Raw genomic sequence first — 26839 nt, 5'->3', positions numbered from 1 at the left:
GCGTGGAGGAAAACATCAAATTAACCTGTTTTAGACGAAATTCTATTACATTTTACAACTTGCATTGGAGCAACATGGTTCGGATAGAGGTCCGTTATTGAGGTCTGGTATTATTACAAGAGGCTTTGAAGTGAACTGTGTGTATGTATGATAGCTTAGTCGGCTCGATGCTTATTATATTTCTAAATCAAGAATCTAAAGCTTATTCGCCTTATTATAGTTTTATTCGCACTTAGTATTTTATTGAAAAGTATCTTGTTTTAATTTCAATAAAATAAAAATACAATTTTAATGATTCGATTATATCTACTGTGTGTGATGGTTTGATGTGTGTTGTTGTGACCGCAAAATATTTCAAATTAATCCATCAATGATATTAAATTGCAATAGAGCGTAGGTCACGGGGTCACATTATTTTTAGCTCGCCAAATGGTATTGACACAAAAACCCAATATATGGTCACCGTGGTAACCACACTTGTTGACGTGAAACTACAATAGTCAATAAAATAGAACATATAACCAAATATAACCCTTAAAACCCAGTACATAAAGGTCATGTTCCTTTTATAGAACGTCATAGACAAATTACGTCAAAACCAGTGTCAGGAAGACTTGACGTGGAAATTTTAGATATTTTACGAGAAATTCTTTTTAATTTTATAATAATGACGTATTTACAACCACAAGGGCACAGAAGCAGTGTAAGCCAGCATTCAAGATCGAACTGCCATTTGGCGAACTACGTCGAAGAGATAAACGACGCGGAACTGATCAAGCAAGTGAACGATTTGAAACATCAGATAAGAGTGTTGACGCTGGAAAATGAAATCATTGAAAGGACCATCATGAAACTCGAACCGTCTCTGATGCATGGAATCCAGCAGGCAGTGGAATACGCGATGAAAATCCAGAGCAATTCATCGCTGAACGTTGGCAGTTTCATCAAATCGCAAACTTCTAAATTCGGAATGGAATCATTGATAAGTCCATCTCGAATGCTGGCTAGTCCGTCCAAGGTGTCGTCGAAGCGCGTCGATTCATCAGCTAAAGTCAGCGGAACAGTCATATTCGGTTCCGGTCCGAGGATCAACGTTTTGGAACGCTCAGAACTAGTCTCGACCGAAATTGAAAGTGTGATAAGTAACCTAGAGAAGTTCAGAGAGAAAGCGCAAAAACAGCAAGCGTTACTAAGAGCGCAACTGGAGGAAATACACTTGAGGGAGACGGAAATAAAAAAGGCGAGCGAAATGTTCGAGAAGGAAGTGATAGTTGAGGGGTGGGACAAAATAGCTCAACGTATTCCAGCTGAAATATGGATCAGGTACATGACGGAGTGGGTTAAGATGACGGACAGTTATATTGGCAAGCTGAGACTCAGAACGAGCACATTGAACACCCAATATTCAAAATTTAAAGGTCAGATAAAAGTGAAATCGGAACTAAGCGAAAGTTTGAGGGCAGTTGACTTTGATAAACTGAAAATCGAAAACAAGGAATGTTTGGAGATCATCGACTACAAGCTCCAGCAGCTCGCAGAACTGAAGAAAATGACGGGCGACGCGAATTTGAACTTAACGATACACAAGAAAGCGATGATCGAACAAAATAATTACCTGACGAACATTTTGAAATTAATCAAAGAGAAACAAAAGCAAGCAGTGGACTTGGACAAGGAGAGAGCCGTCATTCAGGTACAAGCTGACGGGTTAGCGCAGAAACTGGACAGTGTGAGGAAATTAAAAATGGCGTACGAGGTTCCGGACATAATCGACTACGTCAGCGTCAAGTCCGAGGTGTCGGATTTGAAGCACAGTGTGAAGTTGTTGGAAAACAGAGTGCACGTACAGCAGATCGCTTTGACTTCCTTGAACAGGAAGTTGAAATCTATTTTAACCGAAAAATAGAAATCGTGTATCGTTTGCTGGTACGTTTTGTGTTATATCAAAATATTATTTTCAGGATCTGTTTATATCATATAATAAAGTTTTTCTTTCAAAAATATTACTTTTCTTTATTTACTTTGGAAGGCTTATATACCAATAGATTTTTTTTCTGGACACAGATCGAATCTAACTAAACTCAAGGAGAGGATCCCATAACGTACTTCCAAGAGCTACTGTACCGGGACGTAGAAAACAGTCCCGCGGCACCGACCTGAGCAGCTGGTAGGCGAGCATGCAGCTGAAGATGCAGACGAGCACGGCGCTCACGGACAGCGCGAACACGCCGCGCAGGCACCAGTACAGCGCGCCGTGCACCACGCCGCAGTCCGACACGCCCTCGAACACGCAGCGGAGCCCTGCGGTGACTGAGCTGCAGGGCGGCGGCCGCGCACACGGGCCGCCCGATGGGGCGTGGCCCCGACGCCCAGACAACGGCGTTGTAAGAAATGCTAACCATCGCTTACATCACCGGTGCACCACCGACCTTGGATGATACTGATGATCATGAACTAAGATGTTATGTCCCTTGTGCCTGTAATGACACTGGCTCACTCACCCTTCGAACCGGAACACAACAATACCAAGTACTGCTGCTTAGCGGTAGAATATCTGATATCTGATGAGTGGGTGGCACCTACCCAGACGGGCTTGCACAGAGCGCCGAGTGCGTGTCTTTATTGCATTGATTGTATTACCTCTGTAAACTTTACCAACGTACGCGACATCCATTGTCAGTTTGGATGGGTTTCCTATTGTCAATTAATCTTGATTTTAAGATACGAAATTTATTCATTTAATATCGAATTACCAACAAAAGTTACAATAATACAACAACCAATATATTATTCAGGCTAAGCGAGATTAAATGCGCTTTTAATTATAGCTAATTAAAAATGGATTTAATCTCGCTTAGCCTGAATAATATATTGGTGACAATAGCATAGTTTTTATTAATTTTGTCTTAACTGAGTAACCAACATATTACATTAATCGCATTTTCTAATCATTAATAAATGACATTATGATAACAATAAATGTATGATAATTCAAAGTAAATTTGAAATTTATTGTATTTAGCGTTGATAATATTTTTTTAGAAATGACTCGAGAAAATTCATGTACCCTCGGAAACAATTGTAGGACACACATATACTAGCAAATTATAAAAAAATACATATATAATTGAATAAAATGTGATATTATTCAACGAACCGAGATGGCCCAGTTGTAAGAACGCGTGAATCTTAACCGATGATCGTGAGTTCAAACGGGCAAGCACCACTGAATTTTCATGTGCTTAATTTGTGGTTATAATTCATCTCGTACTTGACGGTGAAGGAAAACATCGTGAGGAATCCAGCATGTGTTCATTTTCACTGAAATTCTGCCGTATGTGTATTCTAACAACTAAATAACAAACAAATTAAACAGAATAAACTCCAAACCTTCTCCTCAAAAATAAGGAGAGAAGGCCTTAGCCCAGTGGGGCATTGACAGGCTGTTACGGCTATTATTCAACTTCAAAGTTCAATTTATAATATAGTAACCATCGTCGTCGGAGCCGCTGTGCTGAACATCGGGAGACATGGAGAAACACGTGCAGGTCCTCGTCAACTTGGTGTACTCGCAGAATTTAAGGGTTTGCAATCTGAAAGAGAAAGACATACAGATTATTGCTTTAACGATAAGGGAAATGGATCCCTCTGATATTGAAAGACCAGTGTCATATTTGGATTCTGTTCCTGTAGGAGGGAAAAAAGTAAACGAACAACTTTGAATTCAAATTAGAGTTTAGCTATTGATGAGAGACCCATGATCGTGAGTTCAAACACGGGCAAGCACCACTGAATTTTCATTGAAATTCTGCCACATGTGTATTCTAACAACCCGCATTGGAGCAGCGTGGTGGAATAAGCTCTAAACCTTCTCCTCAAAAGGGAGAGGAAGCCTTAGCCCAGCAGTGGGACATTAACAGTTACTGTACTGTATTGATGAGAGACTGAATGAATTGATTCTTAAACAATTAAACCAATATCGAATGCTTTTTTATTTTACTTTCACCAATAATTTTAATTATCAACTTTGATATATTTTTATGTTTGATAGGACTTACTTATTTACTGGTGGTAGGGCTTTGTGCAAGCTCGTCTGGGTAGGTACCACCCACTCATCAGATATTCTACCGCAAAACAGCAATACTTGATATTGTTGTGTTCCGGTTTGAAGGGTGAGTGAGCCAGTGTAATTACAGGCACAAGGGACATAAAATCTTAGTTCCCAAGGTTGGTGGCGCATTGGATATGTAAGCGATGGTTGACATTTCTTACAATGCCAATGTCTAAGAGCGTTGGTGACCACTTACCATCAGGTGGCCCATATGCTCGTCCGCCTTCCTATTCTATAAAAAAAAAAAAAAAAAAACTTCTGTTTGACGGGAAGGAAAATAATCTTTACAAGGTGGTGGTATGGCTTTATACAAGTCCGTCTGGTTAAGTATACACTTATTCAACCGCCAAAGAGCAATACTTAATACTGATGTATTCCGGTTTGAAGGGTAAGTGAGTCAAGTGTAACACGAGGGGTATCATATCCTAGTTCACAAAATCGGTGGTGCATTGGCGATGTTAGGAATAGTTAATGTTTCTCACCAATGTCTATGGACGGTAGTGACCGCTTACCATCAGGTGGCCTATTTTCCAGTCTGCCTAACCATTCTAAATAAAATCAAATAAATGGCGGTGTTCTCTTAAAGAGGAGTGGCATGTCCAGTTGCGATATTACCGCGTTGATCCTGTCTGGTGAAAATCATTACGAATACACTTACTTGTTCATATGTATGACCGTCGTGGTGATGGTCACCAACACGCACGTCAGCGCGCACACGAGACAGCACGCTCCGACCACTTTGATCTGGTAATATTTATAATAATAATATAATAATAATAATATCCTGGGACATTCTTCACACACGGCCATCTGATCCCAAATTAAGCTTGTACAAAGCTTGTGCTTTGGAAACCAGACAACTGATATACTACATATACTACTTTTCTTTTGTAAATACATACTTATATAGATAATTACACCCAGACTCAGGACAAACAGACATGTTCATGCACACAAATGTCTGTCCTGTTTGGGAATCGAACCCACAACCTTCGGCGTGAAAGGCAAGTGTTCTACCAACCACGCCAACCGGCTCGTCAAAATTTAATTTATTCTTATCAATAAGGGTCTTTGTTCCGCCTTAGGGCGCAACGTTGTACGTTATAAAAAGCCACGTTGCATAATATTCATGCGATACTATAAATAAATAAATACTACCACAAATGTAATCCGTTACGACGTCGTATCGTATCGCACAACGTGACACGTTCACGTTACGATGTCGTGACGTGATTTTTAACAATATTCGACGTCATTTCCACGACACCACGTTACAACGCTACACGGTATAGCAACGTGCCATATAGCTCATTTATTAATGTCATGAAAGATCAAACACTGCTTAGTAAGGAGCCAATGAAACCCTAAAGCTGGATAAAACCAACTGTCTTTCATGGAGAAGACAAGGCTGACTTTGGTTGATGGAAATATGATAGAAATTCATTTGATTTGTACACAGGTATCGGTATTTGGCTTGTAAGAACTATAGACTTAACAATTTCAAAATGCTCGGCTTCAAAATATCGAGAATGACTTCAACTTGGACCTGGCGATTGGAGATCAGAAAGAACTACGTGACAAGGCATGCTTAAAAATTCATTGTCGGACATACTTTTCTTACCATATAGCTGTATCGGTTTCTCCGTCGAGCGAGGCTCATTATACACACTCCTGTCAGGACCAGCTGTAGGACACATTAGTAATGTATTAATATCTTGTAAAATGATTATTATTATCAAGTCTTTGCACACAATATATAAATGAAGACCAACTCATAAAGTATGCAAAGGCGGCCTTATCACTCATATTGATCTCTTCCAGGTAACCTCTGTCTGTTATCTTAATATCAAAATTATCAAATTCACTGATATTTACTTTATTTATATCTTCATTGTGATCAGTAATTTCTGAGTTAAGTTTACGCAAAGAGAGCTTTATCATATTTATTGGATATAATGGTAGCATGACATTCAACGGCTCCTAGAGGAGAGTGGCAGGTGGCAGCTCACCATGGCGGCGGGCACGGCGGCGGGCACGGTCTCCAGGTGGTGCGGCGACGCGGTGTAGGCGCGCAGCAGGATGTGCTGCGCCGCCAGCAGCCCGCCCAGCGCCGCCGCCAGCGCGCCGCAGCCGCAGCACCACCACGCGTACTTGCGCCGCCGGCATGACGTCTCGTTGCCGTTGCACCCGACTGACGCTTTAAGCACAACACCGCTTAACGTTAATAGTGAACTGAATCAAAAATCAACATCGTAATGAAAAACATAAACATTATTGAGGGTTTAAGTCTCGACAGTATTGTGGTAGATGCGGTCGGCGAGTGCCATTTATTATATCCATTCATATTTCACTACTCTCCTCGCCGCCCTTTTAAAAGACCACGTTGCCAACTTAAAAATATTAAAAGGACAGTTACCACTTAACAGAAAAATATTACGACATACTTATTTATAAATTATAACAAAGTCAAGGAAATATAAGAAAACAAAATAACATAAATTAAATATACTATTAATATGAAATATTTATCAATCTCTTTAATACCTAATTGTAGGTAGTTTAAATAGGTTTGTTACAACAGTTTATAATAATAATATCCTGGGACATTATTCACACACGGCCATCCGATCAAAAACTAAGCAGAGCTTGTGCTATGGAAACCAGACAACTGATATACTACATATACTACTTTTATTTTGTAAATACATTCTTATATAGACAATTACACCCAGGCTCAGGACAAACAGACATGTTCATGCACACAAATGTCTGTCCTGGGTGGAAATCGAGCCCACAACCTTCAACGTGAAAAGCAAGTATCTACCAACCGCGCCAACCGGCTCGTCAATTGATGTTTTATACGGAACTAAAAGAAATGTGTTAAGTATAGTTTCACATATAAATAATGAATAAGGTAAGAACTTCACAAGTCGGTGTGAACAATATGTAAATCGTTCCCGCATTTACGATTCTCATGCATCTTGCCTTCTCGAGAGGTTCTCTCGGATTTGTGGAGTAGACTTTAGTATTTCCTATTCACAATACTTTCATATCAAAGAGATATAACTTAACCCTTTAACCGCCTAGGTCGAATTAATCCGACAAATATTTTCGGGCCCATTTCGCCTGAGTCGTATATTTACGACCAAAATAACACTGATCGTTTTATCAGCTTTTTTATTTAATTACGCTGTATTCTATCAAAAATACCCCCTCCCTAAATGGCAGATGCGCCCAAAAAAAGGCCCCCAGTTACCGGCAAGCCCGCTAGGCCCGACCAAGGTAGCGGTCGCGGTATCGGCAGGGCAGGGGGTGCTAAGAATCACCGGTTCACGGCAGGCTACCGTATAAAGCGACTGAAAATGGCAACGTATAATGGACGCTCGATGAGGCTGGACCATCACCTCGCCGAATTAGAAGTAGAGTTAAGTCATATAAACTGGCATATACTGGGGTTATCTGAAGTCCGAAGACAGGGGGAGGACACGATAACTCTAGAGTCCGGTAACTTACTCTACTTCCGCGAAGGTGATAACCTCTCCCAGGGTGGTGTCGGTTTTCTAGTCAAAAAGGATCTCATTAGCAGCATTGTGGAAATCAGTAGTGTGTCGAACCGGGTAGCGTACCTTGTCCTAAAACTTTCCGACAGGTACTCCCTGAAGGTTGTACAGGTATATGCGCCAACTTCGACATACTCTGATGATGTGGTCGAAGCGATGTACGAGGACATCGCAAAGGCCCTCAACGACACCTCGAGGGCCCACTACAATGTTGTTATGGGAGACTTTAATGCTAAAGTGGGAGTACAAGATAGCGGTGAATCGAAAGTCGGACCTTACGGCTTGGGCTGCAGAAATCACAGGGGGCAAATGCTGGTAAACTTTCTCGAAGCGCAGGGGCTTTTTTTGATGAATTCTTTCTTTCAAAAGAAGCCTCAGAGGAGGTGGACCTGGCGAAGCCCCGATAACGTGACAAGGAACGAGATAGACTTTATCATTTCGAATAAAAGGCACATATTTAGAGATGTTTCAGTGATCAACAGGTTTAATATCGGAAGTGATCACCGCTTGGTTCGAGGCACTCTAAATATCAACTTAAAAGCCGAAAGATCGAGAATGATGAGGTCTACTCTCCGACCTACCATGCTCCAAGCTGCTCAAGGCTCCGAAAAGTTCCAAATGGAACTTCAAAATCAATTCACCGCGTTGGAAACCATAAGCAGCATTGATGAGAGAACCGACACGCTGGTCAAAATACTGCAAAACACATCCCGCAAGTGTTTTCCGCCACAGAGAAGAGACAACGCACCAAAACTCTCTGCTGAGACACTCGAGCTCATGAGAAAACGACGAGAACTACCATCGTTTTTGTCAGATAAGACCTTAAACCGAACAATAAAAACGCTGACGCGACGCGATCTCCGACGCTCCAATACCCGTGCCATCAAGGCTGCGATTGAGCAGAATCGGGGATCGAAAGTGTTCGCTCGCAAGTTTGGGAAGCCGCGTCTGACAAAACTTAAAACTGAAAATGGTGGGGTCGTTACCTCTAGGCCTGAGATTATCGGAGAAGTAGAGAGGTTTTATGGGCAGTTGTTCTCTTCAAGATCGGATAAACCCGTGGGAATCAGTATTGATGACCAGCGCGCCCCTCTTATGCGCCATTACTCCGAGGAGCTCCCGGTCGTTGACCAAGGAGAGATTAGGGCGGCTCTAGAACAGCTTAAAAACAACAAAGCTCCGGGAGATGACGGAATCACAACAGAGTTGCTTAAGGCAGGCGGGACCCCGGTCCTGAAAGAGCTAGCAAGCCTCTTTAATTCCGTCATCCAACATGGCAAGACCCCGGAAACGTGGAGCGGGAGTGAGGTGGTACTGTTTTTTCAAGAAAGGTGATAAAACCCTCGTGAAAAACTACAGACCAATCTCCCTCCTGAGTCACGTGTATAAGCTGTTCTCAAGAGTCGTCACGAACCGTCTCGCCAGACGACTTGACGAGTTCCAGCCTCCAGAGCAAGCCGGCTTTCGATCAGGCTACAGCACCGTGGACCACATCCATACTGTTCGGCAGATTGTGCAGAAGACCGAAGAGTACAATCAGCCGCTGTGTATGGCATTTGTGGACTACGAGAAAGCCTTCGACTCCATCGAAACCTGGGCAGTGCTCGACTCATTGCAGAGATGTCATATCGATTGGAGATATATCGAGGTACTGAGATGTCTGTACAACGCCGCTACAATGACTGTCCATATCCAGGACTGTAAGACGAAGGCGATCCAACTGCGCAGAGGGGTGAGACAGGGGGATGTAATATCCCCGAAACTGTTCACCAACGCGTTGGAAGACGTTTTCAAAACGCTGGATTGGACTAGGTATGGAGTCAATGTAAACGGCGAGTACATCTCACACCTTCGATTTGCCGACGATATCGTCATCATAGCAGAGTCGCTGGAACAACTCACCGAAATGCTGCATAGCCTAGGCGAGTCTTCCCGGTGTGTCGGTCTCGGTATGAACTTGGACAAGACCAAGGTCATGTTCAATAGGCATGTCGTGCCGGGACCGATATACGTCGAGGGGAAACCTCTCGAAGTTGTTAGTGAATATACCTACCTAGGACAGATAATACAAGTCGGTAGGAACAACTTCGAGAAGGAAGCCGATCGAAGAATTCGCTTGGGATGGGCAGCATTTGGAAACCTTCGTCAAGTCCTCAAGTCGTCTATACCGCAATATTTGAAGACGAAAGTCTTCAACCAATGCGTCTTACCTGCCATGACAAACGGTGCCGAAACGTGGACACTAACTGCGGGACTAGTTCACAAATTCAAAGTCGCTCAGCGTGCTATGGAGAGAGCTATGCTCGGAGTATCTTTGAAGGATAAGATCAGAAATGAGATTATACGGAAAAGAACCGGAGTCACCGACATAGCTTGCAAAATTTTTTTTTTTTTTTTTTATATGCCCCGGGATGGCAAATGACTCCACTCCACCTGATGGTAAGTGGTAGTAGAGTCCAAACGCGACGACGGCCAGTACAGTCGGGAAGAATGTTCTGTACTAGCCGTCCCCGCCATGCCAGCCCGCAAGATGCCTCTTCACGCCTCGTTTGAAGGAACCCGGGTTGTAAGAGGAGGGGAACACGTGAGCTGGTAAGGAATTCCATTCTTTGGTAGTGCGGCAAAGAAAGGAGTTGCCAAATTTCTTTGTGCGCGATGGAATTGATGTCACAGTTAGGCGGTGACATCGAGAACCAGCTCGCGTGGACTTAAGAAGGAAGGGGGAAGCAGGAATTAGAGAGAATAATTCCTCAGAGCACTCGCCGTGATACAGACGATAGAAAGTGCATTAGCAGGCTGAAGTGGCAGTGGGCTGGTCACGTATGTCGTAGGAACGATGGCCGTTGGAGCAGACGAGTCCTAGAGTGGAGACCGCGAATCGGCAAGCGCAGCGTAGGGCGCCCTCCAGCCAGGTGGACCGACGACCTTAAGAAGGTGGCGAGCACCAACTGGATGCGGAAGGCGGAGGACAGGGAGCTTTGGCGCACCTTGGGAGAGGCCTATGTTCAGCAGTGGACAACGATTGGCTGTTGATTGATTTGATTGACTATCAAAAATATGTTTACATTAGGTAAATAGTTAACTAAGTAATCGTTTACAGTTTAATACACTTTAGCCTCTTAATTAGAAGTCTTAAAAATAATGTCCAAAGTTAGAAGAATTACTAACATTATTTTTAGAAAATTGTATTGTGTGTTTCGATTCACTGTGCCGGGCGCTGGGGGCACGCCAACAGATATGAAGTCGGGCGGTTAAAGGGTTAACATTCTAGCAGCGGACTGCTTCTAAGCGTTACAATTAATTAATCAATTGATCAAATGAATATACTTTATTCAACATAGAAGCATTATACTTAGTTATTGCCACCGGTTCTGAAAAGAAATACATCGACCTGAAAGGAACCGGCGGAAGAAATTCAACGATTTTTAAGTTAATAAATGAATTATGAAACATATAATGATTTAAGAAAATTCATTATTAAATCATCGTTTTCTAAGATTTGTTCATTTAATTATTTTCAATTTAAATTCATTTGTTGTCGTTTATAACGTTGCTCAATATCAGTACTGGTAAGGTACTGAAAACAAATTGCTTAGCATGCTAACTTAATATCTACGTAAATATAAGTATATTAATTAAATTTAAGTGGAAATTTATAGAGTAGGCCTTTGTCCAGCAGTGGACATTTTCAATACAATAATGGTTATTATTAATTTCGAGATCAGATATTTTTCTCTAAAGGATAACTTTCGCCACACACACAATACACGTAATATTTAATATCCAACGATGTTTTTTTTTAAATGAGATAATACTTGACAGTTATTTTTTTATAAATAAGATAAAAAATATATACGAATTATTAAACAAATATTTAATTACCAAAATAAGGTGGCGGTGGTACGTAATGCTGAGCGACGTCCGTGGCGATGGTCGGCTGTGGTGTCGAAACTTGGTATTGTAATACTTGCATCAAGTCACAAGATTGCATATCAAGATTATCACTTGCACAAAGGACCGAATACGGGACTATTAATTTAAATAATTCAAGTTATTTTTATAATTGTCACGTAAATAAATAATTTAATAACTTTTTATATTACAACAAAATAAAATAAGAAAAATACTTTGTATCATTTTCGCGCTTAAAAAAACAAATGTCACTTGAAATTGCGCGCCATTTCTGCGAATCGATATTTAAACACGCAAACACCGAGAACAATGACCCTTTAACAACAACACTATTTACGTTCATAACTGACAGAATAAATACCCAATTTAAAAGAAAAGTAAGTCAATAATATTATTTAAATTTATATCTTTCAACTATAAAGCACCCAGATATATTACAACAGGATAGAGTTGCATTTTTACACTCCTTTACATATTATTTTAATAAAAAAAACAAACGTATATTGTTTCACTTTTCACAGATAATTAAAAAAAAACTATAGAAAATACATTTGTTATTTTGAACATTATAGGTTTATTTAGCATAACATTTTGATTTATCTACATATTTGATGGAGTTCTTAGAGTGAACTAGGTTATGTCGTTTTGTGTTACAAAGGCCGTGATTCGCGCAGAAGCAGTGGGTTCTTTATGGTGTACAGGTAAAAAGGTCCTATATTATAGAATTTGCTTGTATGTGAAATCTTATTTACGGTTATGTTTGTTTATAATGTAGTTGATTTAGTGTTGCTATACATATATACCGTGATATTTTTTATGAATTCGAAAATGTTATTCAAAAGATATTTTAGTAAAATTTTGGCAATAAAAAAATTGCTTTAAGAAATTTTGACAGATTGGAATGGACTTTGCGTTGCATTACTTAAAAAAAAAACAGGTGAATAACGTTGAATGAATTTATACCTAAGATTTCTACCTGTTATTGAGACAGGTAGTTAATACTTTTGTTAAAATGTTGGGGATAGAGCCTTTGTCAATTTTATACACGTGGGAATGATTTACAAAATATCGGGACATATTATATGGAATAGTTCTATTATTGCAATTTAGAAGACATATCTTTAACGTTTAAATATTATTCACGTTATATATACTAAGCTAATAAATCAGCAGTACTTTTTATTGTTGTGTTCCGGTTTGAAGGGTGAGTGTGCCAGAGTAATTACAGGCACAAGGGATATAACATCTTAGTTCCCAAGATTGGTGGCGCGTTGACGATGTTAGCGATGGTTAACATTTCTTACAATGCCAATGTCTACGGGCGTTGGTGACCACTCACCATCAGATGGCCCATATGCTCGTCCGCCAACCTATACTATAAAATATAAAATATGTATTTTTATTGAATTAGATTAAATGGCATTTATTGTTAACTGAATTCTGAGTTGACTATTAACCGATTTTGTTAACAACTGTTACTACGTTTGGATAAAATCTGTAACTAAATTTTAAATCAATCCCCACCCATTGAGCGGGAATATCAAGGAAAATATATGTTTTTAAAAGATATTTTATAACTCGATATCAAATTATTGAATATTTTTTTTATATTCGCCGGGAGGGCAAATGACTCTACTCCACCTGATGGTAAGTGGTAGTAGAGTCCAAACGCGACGACGGCCAGTACAGACGGGAAAAACGTTCTGCACTAGCCGCCTTCGCCTTGCCGGCCCGCAAGATGCCTCTTCACGCCTCGTTTGAAGGAACCCGGGTTGTAAGAGGAGGGGAACACGTGAGCTGGTAAGGAATTCGAAATGAAATTAATTTTACTAAGCGCAGATATTTGATAATTACTATATATAATCTAGAACAACTGTTTGTCAAGACAATATTTACTGTGATATTTTTTAGGTACTTGTTCCATTCGCCATTAAATCGGAACCCCCCATATTACATCGGACGTAAGCACTTGAGATTATTTAACTTGAAAACTACAACCACAAATTTCTCCCCACATAAACAACCCCACGTCCTATATTATATAAATATATGTAAATATCATTTAAGATACGTGACAGTTTTGAAGGGAGAAAATATTGCAAGCGAGCGCTATTTTGAATCTTATCTCTTTTGATATAAGGTACATATTATTGATTTATGGCTTAATTATGGGTACCCTTCTGTGGGGACTTGAAGAGCGTGGTCTAGACATTATTATAAAGAGTTATCATTATATATAGAATTTGTTTTTTTTTTTTAAGTGTCCGGGTATAAAGCATAGCGATAGATCAAAGCAATTTAGCACTTCTATGGAGCCTCTCAGTTAATCACCAATGAATATTCATGTGCTCAATTGTGTTTATAATTCATCTCGTGCGGCGTCGAAGGAAAACATCGTGTGGAAGCCTGTATGTGCGAATTTCACTGATATCTGCCACATGTGTATCCACCAACCCGCACTGGAGCGTGATAGAATAAGCTCCAAGCTTATTCCTCAACGGGATCGAAGGCCTTAGCTCAGCTGGACCTTCACGTGTTACTTCTGTACCTCTATACAATTGTCATATTTATTTTTTTATATTCCGAAATCCAAAGTACCCAAATTTTTTTTTTTTTTATAGAATAGGAAGGTGGACGAGCATGTGGGCCACCTGATGGTAAGTGGTCACCAAACGCCCTTAGACATTGGCATTGTAAGAAATGTCAACCATCGCTTATAGCCAATGCGCCACCAACCTTGGGAACTAAGATTTTATGTCCCTTGTGCCTGTAATTACACTGGCTCACTCACCCTTCAAACCGGAACACAACAATATCAAGTATTGCTGTTTTGCGGTAGAATATCTGATGAGTGGGTGGTATATATAGGTAATATGGGTATGGTATGGGTAGGGTGCAAAGTAATCCAATATTGATTGCAAAACTAACTGAGCTATATTATATGAAAAAACATCTTGCCAGCGCGGTTCAGGAAAAATTCAACAATCAACGCCAAATAAGAGATTTATTTACTGATATATAACCTACCATTATTTCGTCTATTGGTGGCAGCAAGAACGCTAGTGGGGGGTCGCGGTGGTAGCGCTGGTGGGGTGTCAGTCTTAGCTGGTGCTGGCGGGCCGGGATCGTCCGCGCATGCGTATTGCGCCGATGCCGGTTTACAAGTGCATGCCACTTGGTACTGGAAAAAAATACAAATAAATATATTTTAATATAAATACATGCATTTAAGTGTGATATGTTACTTTTCCTGTAGTCAATATATTTACAAACTCATATTGCTCACATCAAACCTAGTGTGTGAAAGAAATCTTTTTTTTTTATGTTCATAGATCTACAAAACAAAATGACAATCAAAAAATTCAAATGATTACATTTCTCTTGATGTAGACACGACACGACGAAAAAAGCGTCTAGTCTGTGACAGCAACAAAGACCTAAGCTTATAAGTTTTTTTAATAGCTAAATAATTTAAACTATCGAAACAATTGTTTTAAACTTTTTTTCAATGAGGCTATAGAACTGTCGGTAAAAATATCATAATCAAAACGAATACTATTATAAGAGAAACACATGCGGTATAAAGGCGAGTGGCTAAGTATATTTGTTTTAGAGGTAGGAAGACAAAAGGTCATACAATATCGCATGCAACTATTTGGGCGAGGAATGGAAAACTGTATGCATTGCAGGATATCGGACGAGTCAATAAGTCCATGAATTAGCTTGTATAGAAAGATGATATCATTTATTTTCCTTCGAGTGTAAAGTGAGCTTGCTCTGTAAAAATTCAGTCTCTGTGCATACGATTTCAGTTCGAGACATTTATTATCGATGTAAGAAAGGTGATATAAACATCTATTTTGAACACATTCAAGTCTATTTATGTGCACCTGATAGCAAGGGCTCCACACTACACTGCAATACTCCAGGATATTTCGAACAAAGGTATTAAATAAAAGAATAGAAACACTCGGTTGCTTAAATATCTTTAACTGTTTATTAATAAATCCAGATAGTTCTGACGCTTTTTTTATTACATGATCTAGATGTAGCCTTAAGCTTAGTGAACTATCAAGTATAACGCCAAGACCACGTATGCTCGTTACTTCTTGGATAGTTGAATTATTATTGATATAATATGTCACCTTATCAGAAATAATCTTGCGAGAAAATTTTATGTAAAAACATTTCGTGGGGTTGAGGTACATTTGATTTGAGTGGCACCAGTCACAAATGTAGTTTATATCCGTTTGCAATATTAGCTTATCTAAATCATTATTTATTACGTGATATACTTTCAAGTCATCAGCATAAAATTTGAAGTTCGATTTTATATTAATACATAAATCATTTACGAAGTTTAAAAAAAGTAAAGGGCCTAATGTGATCCTTGAGGGACTCCTAAGGGCCTGAATGTGATCTTTTTAATGATAAGCTATACTTTGTAACTGTTATATATTTGAACTCGCTAATCATTCCGGCTTCGCTCGGGTAGATGAGAACAAAAGTGTATTTTGGATTGGATTTTGCCTAAAATCCGTTCGTAGTGAGCGTCTACGTCGGGGAACTGTGACAAATTTTAAGTCAATCTCGTGACGAGCGGTATTTCGCTTATATATGTATAGATTATATAGCAATGACGTGTAGTATACGCGCTACGAACACACGGCAAAGAGCTTGGATGCTGTGTGACGTCACGGCATACGAGTCGGTCTTAGCCGCCAGGTTTCGAAAATATATTTCACATCAATATAAATAAATGAATAGCTCATGTTCGAAGTAGCAGCCATACTTGCAGCGCACACTTGAAACTTTGAAGAATCTGAAGTATCACAAGTAAGGGGACGGGGATGTGAAACTTTACACTTGATCGGAGGGGTTCTAATACTTAAGTAATTGAAGAGTTCTAAACTCTGCTGGTGGAATTTTCTATTCGATTGTCTGGTTGTAAAGGACCTAAGCCAACCGATATGGCCTATCGGAAGTACAGTTTTCGTGTTCTTAATTTGTGCTTATAATTAATTTGACATCGTGTGAAAACCTGTGTATTCGATGAACCACCGCAAATTTAAACTGTGTTGTGGAATTAGCTCCAAGCCTCTTTCCTATTGTTTGGCTGTTTGTTGTTAATATTATATAAAACATACCTTATGTAAGTCTGACGTGACGGAGGCGCCGGTGTCGCACTCCGGGCACGCGTCGGGCGCGGGGGAGCTGCGCGCTGACCGCACGTCCGCCAGCGACATCTCGTAGCCAGCTGTTGGAAAATATTAGAATATTTAAATAAACGAAATTAAAATCAAATTTATGTATTGAATATATAAGCATTACTTATTAATAGACGAAGTAAAAACTGTCATCGGTTCAGATGATAAATACTAGGTTTCTATCATCTATAATAATATTATAAATGCGAAAGTAACTCTGTCTGTCTGGTTCGCTTTCACGGCTGAACCGATCTTGATGAAATTTAGTATGAAGTTGGAACCCCTATTTATAATAACTCGCCTCTCAACACCAACATCTCCCCCTAACTTCGCCTAATATGCGCGCGAAGCCGCGGGCGAACATAAGTATTCTATAATTATTAAAAAAAAGCAACATGAAATAGCTAGGTATGTTATGTACTCACTAATTTTATTTAATAACCTTTTGCACACAAATGTTGTTCTACAATTTGTTTTTAACATAGCATAGATAATTATATCTCGATTAAATACTGAGTGATATTGATGTGTGATCAACCTTAAACATATACGTTTTAAGCACGGACATTTTATGATCGAGTAAGTCTTAATCAAATAAGTAATTATAAAAATCTGATTAAGTTTTATTTTAATAATAATAACGATTCATATTATTTATCATTTTTACTGGTGGTAGAGCTTTGTGCAAGTTCGTCTGGGTAGGTACCACCCACTCATCAGATATCCTACCGCAAAAGACCAAATGTGTTATTACATAATAGCCTACCAACTTAAAACTATTCTCCCATAAAACAAAACGCTGCTGGTAAAAAGACAAGAAAATGCGTTCTAAGCAATCGAACGAGTCGCCAGTGCTCGTATTATTAATGTCATAATAATTACAAACGCAGGAACGTCATTTCCTGTGAAATCAATGAAAAAAATCCCGACAGAAAGTTCCGTGTGACTCAGAAACTATGTTTAATCTATATACATTATTTTATACAATGCAGCGTTTATATAGTATAATGATTCTTTTAAGGCGGACTATTGGCCACTTTATGTTTTATATAATATGTAAACGGATAGACAGATGGACCACCTGATAAGTCACCACTGCTTATAGACATTGACATTATAAGAAATTTTAATTCTATTCCTTATAACCAATGCGCCACCAACATTAATGACACTGGCTCACTCACTCTTGTAATCGGACATAACAATACTAAGCATAGCTGTTTGGCGGGAGAAATATTTGATGTGTGGGTGGTACCTACCATGCGATCTTGCACAAAGCATTACCAAGTGTAAGCGTTTAAATTTTATTACCGTGGTTTTTCTTAAAATTTTCAACTCAGTTTTCATAACAAAACTCCAAATGCACCGCGAAATGGTCGATTTTATTTTAATATAGACTTCATGTAGTTTATATGAGGCAATTATTTCTTCATCGTAATCAGAGCTTTATACAATGAATCCATAAAAAATAACGAATTCAATAAACCGGCCGCGTCCTGTCAGCTGTGTTACGCGAACATGACGGCCGTGGTTTATCGAGAAACTGAATTCGATTTCGTCCATTGCACGCTTTTTGTGCTTCAAAACATCTGGCAATTTCGTGAAATTTATGTAGAATCACCTGGTTCAACTCTGGTCGAGTATTCATTTCAAATATTATAATTATGAATACGTTTCTGTGTTTGTATGTTTGTTAGTCACGCTCCTGTTTATAGTTTTATTTTATGCTCGGCGGTTAGGGAACACCGTGAACAACGTGTCGGATGAAATTTTGGCGCTTATATACAAAAAACTCCATTGCAGCAATAAACAGGAAACCACAAGACTACATAGCCTTAGGATATATACAGGATGTTATTTACTTATAACCAAACTTTTCAATGGAAGTAGTATATTCGACAGGAAGGTCATCGTAATAGAAAATTCGGCGGAACACGAATATTTGACAAATGCGAATATATCGCATAACAAACGGATAACGCTACGCTTGCTATGATCATGTCAAGCTGAAATACATGAAATCACTTGTTGGATTGGCCCAGTGGTAAGAACGCGTGAATCTTAACCGATGAACGTGGGTTCAAACCCGGGCAAGCACCTCTGAATTTACATGTGCTTAATTTCTGTTTATAATTCATCTCGTGCTTTTCGGTGAAGGAAAACATCGTGAGGAAACCTGCATGTGTCTAATTTCATCGAAATTCTACCACATGTGTATTCCACCAACCCGCACTGGAGCAGCGTGGTGGAATAAGCTCCAAACCTTCTCCTCAAAAAAGGGAAAGGAGGCCTTAGCCCAGCAGTGGGACATTTACAGGTTGTTACTGTTACTTGTTGGATATCAGATACTCTACCGCTAAACAGAACTTTGGAAGTAAATTTATCGTAGACAATTAAAAAATGTTAGCAGGGAATATTGTATCATAAATAAAGATATATTAATCAAGATTTGTAGTGCATATTACAGCGGAGTTATTAGCAAATCGCATGGAATATATAAATCTATGATTTGTTTGTATTTACTCTTTCTGCCAGTGGTAGCTATATATTCTCCGATTAAATAACATAGATATGCTGTATATAAGACGTTAGGTATAAGTTTACTTGCATCATAAATAAGTAAATTATATAAGCATATATATATTGAGACGGTTATATTGAACGATAAACTAATTTTCAAAAACACTTGCACACATTTTTTTTTCATATTTAATCAATATGATGACATTAATAATTTTGTAATAATAAAAATGCAATTGAAAAATTCGAATAAATTTTCAAACAGACGAATTTTAAATAAGTCAAATATTATATATCTACCTTATCTACATATTTAATTTAATTAAGAGCTTCGTCCTCTTTTTTTTAACATTACTCGACCAATTTTTACACTGGCAGGTGTAGTAAGGCAGAAATAAATGAAAAAAAAATATTCGTATTGCGTAAAAATCGAATAAAATAATTTTATATAATTTATAGTTAAACTTTTGAATGATTTAATTGCCATAGATTATAAATACACAGAATAATTAACAGTCGTAGTAATTGCGTTCATGCGAGTGAAGTCACCGTATCGTTGCGTAAGACAAAATGTATAAAATCGTTTCAGTGAATCTCGTCTCACTGATTGAATGATTACGGACGTTGACCTCCGCAAGCTGTCAACGTGCAGCTTTGTTTCATCCGTGGGAGTCGTAACTGACATTAATTAATCAATTACGTTTGTAAATAACAGAAATTACTTTAAAACTTGATGAACACTTAATAAAACTAAACAAGCGAAAGACTGGGCAAGGATGGGAACGAATGTGAATGATTTTATGCATAAAGGTCATTCGTAATAATCTGAAAATATTATTTAATATACCAATTATAATTTAATATAATTAAAAATAAAGTTCAATCGTATTAAAGAGTGCTCCGATTTATTCTATCTTGACACAAGCACAGATCAAACATCACTGACTTCAAAACTCTAGATTTTCCAACACAAATAAATAAAAGAATAACTAAAAATAACATTACAAAGCAGTTATTAAATAAACGACAAAAATACAGAACAGTACATGATTATCACATATTGCCGGCTAGCGGCCAAGTACGTACGAACTTACTATAAAATACAGATCTACTAACCTTAGATTTAGATATACCATGCGTTTCGCTGACAGCTCTGTTATATTATGTTCTACAAAGTGTTTCGAATTAACATATTATTGACTGCCTCGTTGGTCTAGTGGCTTGATGTAAGGCCGCAGACCCGGAGGTCCTGGGTTCCATTCCTAGGTCGGGCCAATAAAATGTTATTGGGTTATTCTGTCAGAAAATTCTCAGTAGCAGCCCGGAGTCTGGAAGTATGTACACTCCCGTGCCTCGGAAATTACGTAAAGCCGTTGGTCCTGAACTCTTTCCGGTCGTGTCGGATTGCCGTCCCATCGGGTTATGAGAGTTAGGGAATAGAGAGTACACCTATGTTTGTGCGCACGCACTTGTGCACTATAATATCTCCTACGTAGTTGGCTAATCTCTCTTGAGATTGGCCGCCGTGGCCGAAATCGGTCTGGAGGACATTATTATCATATTATAATACAACACTGTTTCATTCAACTACTTAAATCCACTTAATTTTACTTAAAAAATTATCGATATGATCGAAATACGCAAATTCATATATTGTTTTGACTAAATTTTCAGTAGCGATTTTCACTATTTATTGTTATACCAAACTAGAATGTATACATTGTCCAGAGTCATAGTTTAAACGCTGGTAACACTGAATTGTAATAAATTATCTGCTATAAAACCGTTCACGGACAAAAGCTGACTTAACAAAAAAAGAATATTTTGCCGTCTCCAATTTCACAATGGCCGTTTTGCACTCATGATTTACTGATGCGAAATATACACAATAGATGTAAAATACTTTAAACTTTTACTAGGCTTGTGTAAAACCTTACTATTGTATTTTTTTTTTAATTTAATTTATCTGCGGGCAAAAGAAATATTTGTTGTTCCAATAAAATGTTTGAATTTTGCTTTCTTTTGGGATATTTATGAGAAAACACGCATGACATTGGATATATAGTATTGTTAACTATTATACATAAGTATATAATAGATATCGACGTATTTGATTAGAGTTTATTACGCAAAATATTAACACAGAACGAGATATTAAATTTCACACGAAAATTAAACAAAACATTACCAACGATTACACATATAATGATATTTTCCCACTTTAATTATAATTTAGTTTCAAAATACTAAGAAAATTTAATTAGGCGTCTCCTTAAGCGATTCTTTAATAACAATCTAGAAACTGACCGAGAAATATTATTAATAATATTAATCATAAAATTTAAATAATAATAATGTAATATTACAATATAATTTATTCATATATATGAATAATTGAGTCTAGCGGTGCAGAGAGGCAACAGTTCCAGCGCCTTGGGTACAATGCCACAGGACAATCTTTTAAAAGGCGTGTTTTTGCTATAAATTTGTAATGCGAATTTTGTTTTTTTTTTTTATTTTAATTGTAAATATTATAAACATGACTGTACATAGAATAAAATAAACGGTCGTTTTACTTAAATAAAACCTTAAAGATATAAAAATCGAAATTAAAGCTACTGAACAAATCATGACCACGTAGAATGGTGGCAAGAATGCTAACAGAATTTGCATTTTGAATCACAATTCCTCTGAGTGTAAATGAACCAACCCTACCGTCACCAGTAGAAGCAATAACAAATCCAAATTCCAAATGTAAGTTATTGCCTCCAAAACCTTTGATCCTTGGCTGACTGACGTTGAACTAGGAAAAAATAAGTACCTGCTATTTAATTTAAGGTCAACCCACACGATAACAATACGACAACAAAACCTAGTACCGAGGTATCCCCCCCACACACCCATGTATCTGTATCGCTTAGAAAGTTTCGCAAGCAGGTAGGGTTATGTAATTGTTCCGGGGTTCTTTGCCGCCCATTGCGACGAGCTGTGCCCAATGACATCGCCCGCGTTTTTTCAAAACGACCCATAAATTATTTGTTTATTTTTATCACGATTAGTGGCGAAGAAAACTTTGATAAATAGAACGTAATAATACGCTATATCCATACTAATATTATAAGTGCGAAAGTAACTCTGTATCTCCGTTACGTCTGTTTGAAGTAAGCTTGAACCCCAAGGGTGGAAAAATTCTACTTGTCCATACCTAACACCTCGCCTAACATGCGGGCGAAAAGTAGCAGATAATAAAAAAACGAAGAGCGTATTCATGCATTGATGCAATGTTGATTAATGCGGGATAAATAATAACTAGTTACATTAGTATTATAATAGCAAAGTTACAGCTTACAAATGTCCCACAGCTGGATAAATGTCTCCTCTCTTGAGGAGACATTTTGTGTGATCCGACCACTTTATTAACAGCTAAATAATTCTAACTAAACAACTGCTTGTGGCCACGGCACTACTGGTGGTAGGGCTTTGTGCAAGCTCGTCTGGGTAGGTACCACCCACTCATCAGATATTCTACCGCAAAACAGCAATACTTGATATTGTTGTGTTCCGGTTTGAAGGGTGAGTGAGCCAGTGTAATTACAGGCACAAGGGACATAAAATCTTAGTTCCCAAGGTTGGTGGCGCATTGGATATGTAAGCGATGGTTGACATTTCTTACAATGCCAATGTCTAAGAGCGTTTGGTGACCACTTACCATCAGGTGGCCCATATGCTCGTCCGCCTTCCTATTCTATAAAAAAAAAAAAAAAAAAAACTGCAAAGTGTTTGAAACGTCATGAAATGATAAAAAAGAAAAAAAAATTGTAACTGTCCCGAAACTAAGAAATCATTACTTAAATATTTTTTGTTTGCGTTCCGCGGCAACATTACTGACACGTGTTTGGTACCCCATAAAGCAAAGGTTGAGTATCGCTGCACTAGAGCATGTCGACTTGTATCAATCACATGCAGGACTACCGTAAGTCTAGTGATATTTGGCCGCAGATCCCGAGCCGATAAGAAGTTATTGGGAAGAAACAATTCTCAGTAGCAGCCCGGAGTCTGGAAGTTGCAGTGTGCACTCCCTGTGTTTGCCTAGGAAAGTACGTAAAGCCGTTGGTCCTGCGCCTGAACTCTTTCCAGTCCAATCGGATTATGAAAGCGAGGAAATTGATAGTGCACCTGTGTTTGCGCACACTTGTTCGCTATAATGACGTGCGCAGTTGGCTAATCTCCCTTGAGTGTGGCCGTTATGACGGAAACGGTCAGGATCAATAATGTGTAGTATATATGTAATAAAGCTTCCATTACAAAGCTTAATGTCTAGATATATATAAGATAAGCTCAAATTCAGTTTCAAGAAATTGAATCAATAAAAGTTGAAGGACTCACATTTATGGATCATTTAAAACATACATTCTTACGTTGTTTAGCGGGTGAATAGTTAATCAAAACTGTCTCCTTCTATCGAATATCAAATCAATAATGACAGAAGGAGAAATCAGTGTTTAACTAAAAACCCAAGTAAATCCCATAAAGTTTGCACAAGTTTTATCAAACAATAAAAAAATTATTCAACCTTTATAAACATTTAATATCCTGGGACATTTTTCACACACGGCCATCTGATCCCAAATTAAGCTTGTACAGAGCTTGTGCTATTGGAACCAGACAACTGATATACTACATATACTACTTTTCTTTTGTAAATACATACTTTTACAGAAAATTACACCCAGACTCAGGACAAACAGACATGTTCATGCGCACAAATGTCTGTCCTGGGTGGGAATCGAACCCACAACCTTCGGCGTGAAAAGGCAAGTATCTACCAACCACGCCAACCGGCTCGTCATTTATTTAGGTACAGTAAGAATAAATAACGATATACAATCAAATTTTACACAAACAACCGATAAATTCTACGTTTTACAGCGTTAAGACATTCAACGATTTACAACAGTAATAGTGATGCACCTTAACGGATTACATATCGATAAACACGCCTATTTATCGAATTAATTTACTTCGGATAGTAAACTCGGAGAGACTACGGGAAAATATAAACAATTTAGTAATTGATTGTTAGGGTAATAAATAGAAGATTCAATTTTGTATTGTGATTCACTTTCAAAACTCAAACGCAATCAACTTTGTTTTATTATTTCGATTTCATCATTTATATTGAAACGGCCATCAGTCTGTTTGCTTATAAAACATTTTATTTAAAAGATTTGAGAGAGAATCATGATATTCTGTAATTCAGAATCCAGCAGTATTCTTTGAGAACTTCATCACCCACCTATGAAATATTGACAACCGACTTATGTTGATATACTATTTTGTTGCGTGTATTCTTGAAATATAATAATTATTATGGTCAATGTCGCATATCACTTTCATTTTACGATCGTTTTCTGAGGTGAGTTTCGAAGTCGTTCGTGAAAACTCACCCAACTAAAACACAAACGTATAATTTGATTTCATTTCAAACTCACACGTAACGTATGCTAAATAATTAACGTAACTAAAAAACTAAGTTAAATCGCTATTATAACTCAATCCCATTCGATAATATAACGGATAAGACCTTTTTCTCCACCCACACCACAGCTCGCTTCAATGTTTACACCACGAATGGTCTATATTTATACTAACTTGTTAGCATAAATATAACAAAACAAAAATTAACTAAAAATGTATATTCTTTGCAAAATAAGTTATTTATTATTATCTTATGTTTGTACTGTCTTGTTTATTGATTTTGCGTAATATAAGAGGTACAGACAGCAGAGAACGAGAGTTGTGATTCGACTCAGATTTTCCGAGCTGCGTGAAATTTTAACTTTTTAACTGTCATTATTTTGTTTAGTGTGCGCTGTTGCTATAAAACGGTAATACCTCTATATTCGGTTTAGTTTATTTATTATTTACTAAATTGTCTCACAGTATATAAATAAAAAGCCGAGATGGCCTAGTGGTTAGAACGCGTGAATCTTAACCGATGATCGTGGGTTCAAACCCGGGTAAGCACCACTGAATTTTCATGTGCTTAATTTGTGATTAAAATTCATCTCGTGCTTGACGGTGAAGGAAAACATCGTGTGTCTAATTTCATTGAAATTATGTCACATGTGTATTCTACCAACCCGCATTGGAGCAGCGTGGTGGAATAAGCTCTAAAAAACCTTCTCCTCAAAAAGAGAGAGGAGGCCTTAGCCCAGCAGTGGGACATTAACAGGCTGTTACTGTACTGTAGATAAATACAATCGCTTATATGTATAAAATTATTTCATCATTTATTTATCAACCTATTACATGACGAATAACATTTTATAAAGCGATGATATGATATTTTAAGATTTACAACATACAAATCATGATATTATGTAATTTGCCGTACAGCGCGGATTGATATTATTTTGTTATATTTGTATGTATGTAATTAATGATTTTATTTCTAGTTATATTGTATATTAAACAAAGATAATATTAAAATAGATTTACATATAGCAGATTCAATAATCTTTTACCAATACCGTTAACAAAATAATTGCAATGGTTACAGGATCTATCTATCCAACAAAATATAATACATTAGTAAGTAACAGCCTGTTAATGTCCCACTGCTGGACTCCTCTCCCTTTTGAGGAGAAGGTTAGGAGCTTATTCCACCACGCTGCTCCAATGCGGGTTGGTAGAATACAATAATAATTTCAATGAAATTAGACACATACAGATTTCATTACAATGTTTTCCTTCACCGTCAAGCACGAGATGAATTATAAACACAAATTAAGCACGTGAAAATTCAGTGGTGCTTGCCCGGGTTTAAACCCATCATCGGTTAAGATTCGCGTTCTAACCACTGGGCCATCTCGGTTGGTATGCACTATTAGTAATAATAGTAACCAAGCATAAGACGACACTTATCTCTTACAAAACCGAACCGTCGTATCGTGACCAAAATGTTTTCAAGAGAAAGTCCGTTCTAGAAAATGTTACAACAATTCTTTTCCCACAATCGTTATAGTTCACATCCCGTTTTGAAATTAATTTTGTCGTTAATCACGTTTAACTCTCGCTGTTACATTTTAAGTTAATATAAGAAAATGAGTTTTACTGATGGTAGAGCTTTGTGCAAGCTCGCCTGGTTAGATACCACCCACTCATCAGATATTCTACCGCTAAACAGCAGTACTTGGTATTGTTGTGTTCCGGTTTGGAGGGTAAGTGAGCCAGTGTAATTACAGGCACAAGGGACATAACATCTTAGTTATCAAGGTTGGTGACGTATTGATTATGTAAGCGATGGTTAACATTTCTTACAATGCCAATGTCTATGGGCCTTGGTGACCACTTACCATCAGGTGGCCCATATGCTCGTCCGCCTTCCTATTCTATAAAAAAAAGAATTCGTTTGTTTGTTTGTTACGTTTACTTCCTTAACTAATTAACTAATCATAATTAATTTTTGCATACGCGTTATCAGGGGTAAATAGAGGGTATCTAACACTAGCCTTCCCCCCCCCCCC

The 26839-nt window shown here is 38.0% G+C and overlaps 1 protein-coding gene across 2 annotated transcripts in view; it reads right to left on the bottom strand.

Moving 5' to 3' along the window:
• Positions 1 to 26839, bottom strand: part of LOC126778972 (uncharacterized) — a 38148-nt gene that overhangs the window by 4731 nt on the left and 6578 nt on the right. The window contains exons 2-8 of one of the 2 annotated variants that reach the window (XM_050502711.1): positions 16731 to 16840; positions 14611 to 14764; positions 6121 to 6308; positions 5724 to 5795; positions 4770 to 4855; positions 3493 to 3593; positions 2157 to 2301 (exon numbers count right to left, since the gene is read on the bottom strand). In XM_050502711.1, the coding sequence (XP_050358668.1) occupies positions 2157 to 2301; positions 3493 to 3593; positions 4770 to 4855; positions 5724 to 5795; positions 6121 to 6308; positions 14611 to 14764; positions 16731 to 16829 (845 nt within the window). In that variant the 5' untranslated portion in view covers positions 16830 to 16840. The remainder of the gene's footprint in view (positions 1 to 2156; positions 2302 to 3492; positions 3594 to 4769; positions 4856 to 5723; positions 5796 to 6120; positions 6309 to 14610; positions 14765 to 16730; positions 16841 to 26839) is intronic. The other variant, XM_050502712.1, reaches the window with a different exon arrangement.

The sequence above is a fragment of the Nymphalis io genome, chromosome 28, assembly GCF_905147045.1.
Source record: "Nymphalis io chromosome 28, ilAglIoxx1.1, whole genome shotgun sequence".
In the NCBI taxonomy this organism is placed as follows: Eukaryota; Metazoa; Arthropoda; class Insecta; order Lepidoptera; family Nymphalidae; genus Nymphalis; species Nymphalis io.
The sequence above is the reverse complement of the archived record's forward strand: the minus strand, read 5'-3'. Positions and strand labels throughout refer to the sequence as shown.